The 8,171-nt window shown below is 40.9% G+C and overlaps 1 protein-coding gene across 7 annotated transcripts in view; it reads left to right on the top strand.

Moving 5' to 3' along the window:
• LOC111573208 (heterogeneous nuclear ribonucleoprotein C) overlaps window positions 1-8,171 on the top strand; it is a 55,425-nt gene continuing 47,254 nt past the window's right edge. For 3 of the 7 annotated variants that reach the window (XM_023277239.3, XM_023277238.3, XM_035951433.2), the window contains exons 1-6: window positions 11-171; window positions 2,356-2,458; window positions 4,051-4,319; window positions 5,780-5,852; window positions 6,045-6,095; window positions 6,356-6,525. In XM_023277239.3, coding sequence (XP_023133007.2) covers window positions 2,454-2,458; window positions 4,051-4,319; window positions 5,780-5,852; window positions 6,045-6,095; window positions 6,356-6,525 — 568 coding nt within the window. In that variant the 5' untranslated portion in view covers window positions 11-171; window positions 2,356-2,453. Of the gene's footprint in view, window positions 172-2,355; window positions 2,459-4,050; window positions 4,320-5,779; window positions 5,853-6,044; window positions 6,096-6,355; window positions 6,526-8,171 lie in introns of all 7 variants that reach the window. The other 4 variants (XM_055014356.1, XM_055014355.1, XM_023277241.3 and 1 more) reach the window with 4 other exon arrangements.

The following is an 8,171-nucleotide window of genomic DNA, read 5'->3' as shown; positions in this document are numbered from 1 at the left end:
ACCAGCACCTCCGCCGCCACTACGCCATTCACCCGTTACATGAGCTCGGCGGCTAGAAGAAAGCTAGCTCTCTGTTCACGGGGGCGAGCAGCTTGTGTTCCAACCGGACGACCTAAGTAACAATTTGAGCGATTTTCCCGAAACCAAGATATTTTGCTCGTAAAGGTCGTGGTGAGTATTTTGTTCCCAGACATTTTTATTTTTTCCTTCCATTTTGTTTTGTTCTTGGATTTTTTTTTTCTCCGGTGCTTTTTCTATTTTGCGAATGGACAGGACGCAATGTGCTGGCTAGCAGGCTCGCTAGCTTAGCTAACTTGGAGACGCCCCCCCCCCCCCCCCCCCCCCCCCAAAAAAAAAAAAAAAGCCATAAACGCTGAATGTGGTTTTTGGATGCACCGTAGCAACAGTTTCATCTTTTTTTGCAAGTTTGTGTTGCTTTATTTTTGTAGCGTTTATTGTGAAGACTTTTCCTTGACTGGACTGATGATTTTTGGCACGCTTTTCAGCCAGCCGGCTAGCGTTAGCGCCAGCTAACTCCGTTGGTTTGATAGCCGCAGCTTCATCCTGATCAATGATTTATTACCGATTATCGACTTCACGTGTATCTAAATCTTTGCAGGTTTTGATTTTTGCAAGCACATGAACTGGTTTTACTGCTGTGTCTTTTTTCATGCCTTTCAAATTAATGGTTGGCTAACGACAGCCTGCTAGCCGGCTTTGAGCCCCCAGGCTAGCGCAGGGCCTGTGTTCACACTGTAGCCTGGTGGTGGCGCTGTCGGGGTCCAGGCGGGTGTGTTGCGGATGGTTTCAATAGTATGTCTGCAGAGCCGAGGGCTGTACGGAGAGGGCTGTTTGTTTTATAACGTTTTGTTCGTTTAACGTTTAAACATTTGTATTTATGCATGTCAGGAAGTCATAGAGCTAATTTACCTTTGCGTGTCTGTGTATTTAACTTTTATTTTTATTTAATGTTATTGTATAAAATAAATATATATCTGCCTCCATAGTTGTCCGTATGTATTGCCTCTTTCCAACCTTTCATATTGGTCTATTTGAGATCTTGACACGACAAAGGCCATTACAGATTGTCCAGATGCAAATTGTTAAGGAATTAATTCCAGGCTTCTTCATGGCAGGTATTCGGAACTTCATAAACATGGACCGTCAAACGATAACCAACCATTTCCCGGCACTCAGAAAATACTTCACTTCCGTGTATCGGTGCACCTTCAGAATAAAAGCATGGCTCAAAACACTCAGTAAAGGCGAACAAATTTCATGTTGCTTAACACGATTCTTAGTGCTATTTGGGTGAATTAAACCTTTAAAATCTTAGGTAGGACACGAAGTAGTACTTTGTGTGGAATACTCGATGTGGTCCTGAAAGTACAGCCTCCGGCTCTGTAGACAAACCTATTGGGGCCAAGTTGAAAGTGGAAAACTCATTGAAAAAACTTTAAATTCTATGTAAATGTTTAGTGAAATCATCCTGTAAAGCGAGCGCGAATAGCCTTTTAAGTTTTCCATGCTGCTTAAATGAAGATGAAAAATCTAAGCTCTAGAGGTTTCTATATGGTTAACGATGATGATGATGAAAGCACATATTTTTAGTATCATGTCCCTCATCAAATTATATGTAATTTGTATATGTGAAGGCGGTAATTCCTGATGATTATAACATGTCATTTCAAACTGGCACACCTGTGTTTAAAGCTTAAATAAATGGGACTACCCATGATTGCAAAAACTCTCGCATCAGTTGTTTGTTGAGTTTAATAATGTTGCTCAGCTAGTCGTACTTGTGGAGACGCCCCAGTCTGTTGGCAGTCTGACACCTTGGTTATCGTCACTCGCTTTGTGTAACCTAAGAAAACCTCAGATGACTTGTTGGTTTGACGTGTTCTTGTTAAAAGGTTGAAATCTGTAGATGTTACTGTCAAAAGGGCCTCAGCTGTGTTGTTGATGCAGTATAAACTCATTTTAAGGAGCTGCTACACACACAAAACACATGTAGACCGACTGGGGCTAAACCAGTGCACATTTTTAAATTTTTTTTTAATCGATGGATATCAATGTAATGGTTCTGTTTTCAGTCCCAAGATTCTTCTTCAAGTCTTTTTAAACTTGAAGCTGTCATTTACTCTCCCACATGATTTATGTTAAAACTAATGCATTTAAACATGTGTTAGGGTCTAGTTGTAGTCCCAAAGTGGCTAGCTGCAATAAGATTTTTTTTTTTGGAGTCGCTGTTACTGTGTTTGCCTCGTCACTGACTCCTGTACACACTCTGACCAGGTAAGATGGTACACGATAACTCTGCTCAGCTTGACTGAGGTGTGTTTTCTGTCACCTCAGTATAAATCGTGAGGGGTGAAGGTCGAGACACCAGCCCAAACTGAAACCAGCCCCCAGTGTCACACATCAGGCAGACGACATCCCTGCACACAGACGATATGGAGTGAGTGATGAATGTTACAGCCCCCCATGTCAGCCGGGGGGCTACTGTTGATGCTGTTTTCATGTTTACCTCACACCTCAAGGCTCTGGGATTCACACCCTTTGTTGTCTTAGACTATTTATTTGTCCCATTTAGTGAACATATGGATCTCAGGATGTCATTTATAGGACACTACAAGAACTTCTATATGTAGCCTTGACGATCCAACTAAACATGGTATTATTAGTTCTTTATTGATGGAGATGGATAGCTTTTCTTGTCAGAAATTTAGTGTCTTTATACAAGATTTAATGAGACTGGATCACCTAGACTGAGGTTACATAATGGAGCTTAAATGTTGTGGTCTGTTCTTTGCAAATGATGCATTATAGATAAATAATACAGATTTTTGAATGTATGTAACTGCAAAATGAGAAAAACAATTGCCTACCTTAATAAAAGCACCAACAGACTCACCCAAATTACCACATAATCAATTCTGAGGTGAGGATGTAAAGTGCTGCGATTTTTTTTGTTTGTTTGTTTGTTTGTTTGTTTTATCTGCCAGCTCTAAACTCTGAGCGCATCAAGCTCAAGCATGAGAAAATTAGAATTTTGTGTTATAAATGCCACTTTTAAAAGGCCTTTATGTTTGTGCAGCACCTGTGTGCTTGTATGATGGTTATTGTTAACTGTATAATGGGAACTTAGGGTCAACTAATTAAACTGCATGCTGTTCCCAAATCCTTTGAATACCCGCCTGATGTCTAGAGGATTAGAAAAAGAGCAACTATTTTTTTTTTTGTCCATGAAAACCCCTCATTCTGCATCTTCAGATGAACACCTGTGAGAAACGGATCAATGGTTGTGTCGATACTTTGCAGGAATGAATTGACCAACAGCAGCCACTTATAACCAGCGGCGCCTCACACAAAGATGTCCCCACCTCATTCTTTCCATCAAATTAATCAAGACGGATGATGAACATTTCTCAGATGCTTTTGTTTTACATCACGCTACTGTTTAAACCACATAGCAAAGCTGCGTTCGCATTTTTTGGATGTTACCTCTCATTTACCGGAACTGCCAAAACAAAGACCTATTTATTTTTTCATGAATTTAGAGGTTTATCTGCTACTGTACATTTAGCTCTTTGTGAATGCAGTTTTTATTTTACTAGTTTGGTTTGAAACATGATGTTTTCTAATGAGCAGGAATCATTTTTGAAGGTTTTGCAGGCTTCTAATGTGATCTGAATGCTATTTTTCAGTGTTTTTTTTTTTTTTTTTTACAGTGACGTAGTTTTTTTTTTTTTACATGGAGGAAATAATACAACCTTTAAATGTTAACCAAAGAAAGGCTGATGACAATTTAAAGCATCAGAATAACAGCAGTTTTGCACTTAAAAAAAGAATAAACAATAACTTCTCTCCAAATCTGTTTTTGTTTCAACCTTTATTTCCCAGGAAACCCTGCTGGCCATGTATGCTGTCATCCTGATTCACAGTCTCTAAAGTCAGAGAATCCACAGATTCTAATGGCAGGAGCAATTCAAAACTGTGAGCATTTCCTCTAAATCTGCAACTGTGTGTCTTGTGTGTCTTTTCTGCCAGCCGTTCACCCTCATCCTCCAGCCTGATGGCGAGCAGCAACGTCACCAACAAGACTGACCCACGCTCCCTTAACTCCCGGGTCTTTATCGGCAACCTCAACACCCTGCTTGTCACGAAGGCTGATGTCGAGGCCATCTTCTCCAAATACGGCAAGATCGTTGGCTGCTCTGTCCACAAGGGCTACGCCTTCGTACAGTACGCCAACGAGAGGAACGCCCGAGCTGCTGTCGGCAGCGAGGACGGGAGGATGATCGTCGGACAAGTACTTGGTGAGGATTCGACCTTTGAACTTTATGTTTAAAGGTCTGTTTATTACAGTCCTACAACATGGACTTCAGTTAGTTTCCCTCGCGACTGTACTATCAACCACATCCTTGAACACAAACTTCAAGCTTAAACACAAACTTCAGTGTTTTAAGTTTGTGTTGAAGTAACAACTTTATGTGAATTCGATTCTCCAGTTCATGTGTTACCTCGACACTTGTACAGCAAAACTGGTTTATCCTGTTCGTAATATTACAAGAACCAAAGAAGGAAGACCAAGATAAGGAAGAGCAAAACTACCCTGCTCTGACCTTTAATGCTCTCTGTAATCATTGTTCCATTGTTTTGGGAACTGTGTTTTTGCTACAGATGGCATCATTGTTTATGATCGCAGCACACCTTCAGGAGATGAATCAAAATATAGGTTAATGACAGCCGTGAGATTGATGATATTCTAATGAAAAATCAGTCAGTTGACAGAGAAAATTAAAGGCATGAAGGTTCATCTTCAAGTACCAACCATGCTTTCATTATGATTTAAAACGCAAAATTCAAAATGAGAGGCTTCCACTACTAGTTGAAATTAATTAATTTTGACAGTATTACCTCATAAGGAACAGCACATTTGTCAGTCACATATGCATATATAACATAAGGATTATTTTTAGGGTTCCAGAGAGCAACCAAACTTCTGCTGAGTATTATTAATTTTTAAAAAATTGGTTGCCCTAGTGTTCTTCACATTTAACAGATCTGTTTGCGTTCATCTCTGGGTGACGAGAGCTACCTTTACTCTAAATTCCACATCATCCTTATGGAAAAGAACAATAACAGTGATCTGCACCCTTTTTTCTCTCTACAATTGTTTACGTGGGAGGTTAAGAAATTGTGAATGTGTATGGGGACAGACAAAGGTAAAATCAGGGTGCGCCTAGATAATGTGGTGGTTCGTTTAAGTGGAACAATGCCAGCGCATTGGCCTTATGCCCTGATTCGTGGACAGATAGTTGGCATGATTTACAATTGAGCATATGAGTGTTGACTTTGGTGCACATTGTTTTCAGACAACACCCAGCACGAAGCAAAGTGTGAACTGGATCTGTAATCTGCTCTGTTATCTCTAAACTGGTGGTAAAAATGCTAATGCCTTTTTCTTGTAATCTAATCTTTCCGCTTGCTTTAAGTGTGTGTACTTTAGGGCTAGACCCAAACATCCGAATATTCGGTCGTTACGGTTGTGTCCTAATAATTACTTTGAAATCCGTATATTCGGATCATCCCCCCCCCCCCGTCATTAATCAGGCCTGAATATCCGGAGCCCAGAAATTGCTTTTCGGGCAACGCCTAGCGTACTTACAGGTAAATCATGTTTGGTTTTGACAAGCGTCTCTCACAGTGCCAGGAACTAAATTGGATGGTTTGTGCGTCACTCTGTCTAATTAATCCTTCACCTGTCTTTTCTCAGACATCAACTTGGCAGGTGAACCCAAACCACACAGATCAAAAACCACCAAGCGCTCTGCTGGAGACATGTACAGGTTAGTTTCACTGATGTTATCTCTTCAGTGCTCCACCTGTAAGCAGCGCCTCTCAAGAACGAAACCACAGAAGAGTGTGGTTGAAAAAAAAAAATGTCACCTTACTGGATAAGTCACTGGAAAGAATGCAGCAGGAGTGTTGTTTTGTTGCTTCCTTACCGTAACTCTTATTGTTTTCTTCTCTCTGAACAGCAGTTCCTCATTTGACCTCGACTATGATTTTCAAAGAGATTACTATGACAGGTGAGTGAAACCTCTGAAAAGAAGCCCTTTGTCAGAAGGACTAATCACATTTTTCTGCCACTTGTCACTCAGTAGTTTCCATAAGTGCACTTAAACATGTTATCTACACAGCCCGTAGTTTTTTTTTCTGTCAGAACTGTCAGTAACATGTAATGTCTGTATAAATCGGTAAAGTTAATATATCACCACAGCTGTAATCCCAATACAGAGTACTTGTGTTGAGGTTTTTAATGACATCTTTGTCTTGTGTCTGGTACAAGAATGTACTCGTACCCGTCCCGCGTCCCGGCTCCTCCTCCTCCTCTGTCGCGGGCCGTGATCCCGTCCAAACGTCCGCGGGTCAGTCTGAGCGGAGGAAGCAGCCGGAGAACCAAGAGTAGCTTCTCGTCCTCATCCAAGAGCAGCCAGAGAACATCTTCATCCAGAACAAGTGAGTGTCTGGGCTGCCCCGTGCCACATGTACAACATTACCTGAAGCTTTATAGATGTGTTTTTTTAAAAATCGGGTCAACAAAGATGTGAAAATCAACAGTGACTTTATAAAGTCTCTAAAGAAAAATGGTTACTAAGACCTAAAGCCTGCTCTGTGAAGCAAGTTCCACATCCCTGGGGTATCTTTTCTTTAACTGTCTTCACTAAACTTTCCAACTTACGAAGCTGGTTATCAACTCTTTAAGTCCACCAGGGTGTTTGAACCTGGATAGAACCAAAACCCAAACATTGACAAGTTTACTGGCACCAGAGTGGCATATCTTGCAAGCTATTACAATACTGCTCAAAAGTTTGGGGTCACCAAGACGATGTCATGTTTTCCATGAAAACTCACACTTTTATTCATGTGCTAACATAATTGCACAAGGCTTTTCTGATCATCAGTTAGCCTTTCAACACTATTAGCTAACACAATGTAGCATTAGAACACAGGAGCGAGGGTTGTTCGAAATGGACCTCTGTACTCCTATGTAGCTATTCCATTAAAAATCAGCTGTTGCAAGCTAGAATAGTCATTTACCACATTAACAATGTCTACACTGTATTTCTGATTAATTAAGTGTATCTTCATTGAAAAAAAATGCTTTTCTTGCAAAAAGTAGGACATTTCTAAGTGACCCCAAATTTTTGTTTATAAATAAAAAGACTGAAAACACATAACGCAGACTAAAAGTAGCTGCAGTCGCCACACCAGGGAAGAAAGCTGCAAAAATAAAGGTGCAAACTGTCTAAGTTAACAGGCTTATTAATATCACTACCAAATTAGGGCACAAGTAGATCTGACTATAGCGACAGCTGTGTATTCTATTAAATCAGTGTTTCTCAAATAGTGCCCCTCTGGGGCGGCGCCGAGTCATGTCAAGGGAAGCGCTTGAGACTGGGAGGAGAAGGTCCGTCTACACGGAACTAATTAGCTGAACTATTGTTTTAGCATCAGCCTGTTTTTCGCGGCGTACAACAATACTGAAATTGCGCTGGCTCATAGACTATACGCACTGGCCGTTCGGACTCGGAAGTACAGACTCCCGAGAACGGGAGAGCACATTGCTATTGTGCAGTCGGAACACCAGCATATTTGATCACGTCACATACTCGGCTCATCTACTCTGATTGTTTTTACCAGCGATGTCAAACATACGGCCCATGGGCCAAAACCAGTTGTCTTGATCATAAAGTAAAATACTAGATTGTTCAGTTGCAGATACATGTGACTGTTTTGTGCCTTTGTAGATGAACTGTGATATGGCAGTTACAATGCATGTGTAAATGATGAACTGAGGCATAATCAGGGTTCCCAGGTGTCCTGGAAAACCTGGAAAATGATTGACCAATTTTCCAGTCATAGAAAACATATGGAAAATGAGAAAAAAAGGTCAAATGTCCTGGAAACGGTTAACTTATCCTGGAAAAATATTTATCCTCCCCCTGTCAATGCAAATGGGTTAAAAGTTATGCGCATGCATGTCTGTTGTTGCCGTATCTTCTCGGCAACATTAAAGCCTGTTTTATGCTTACCGCGTCCACAAGGTCCATGCGGCTCTGTGCGGAAAAATTGCGTCATTTTAGCAGCTACGCCCCCACGAG

The sequence above is a fragment of the Amphiprion ocellaris genome, chromosome 10 (assembly GCF_022539595.1).
Source record: "Amphiprion ocellaris isolate individual 3 ecotype Okinawa chromosome 10, ASM2253959v1, whole genome shotgun sequence".
In the NCBI taxonomy this organism is placed as follows: Eukaryota; Metazoa; Chordata; class Actinopteri; family Pomacentridae; genus Amphiprion; species Amphiprion ocellaris.
This window is presented reverse-complemented; position numbering and strand designations above follow the sequence as displayed.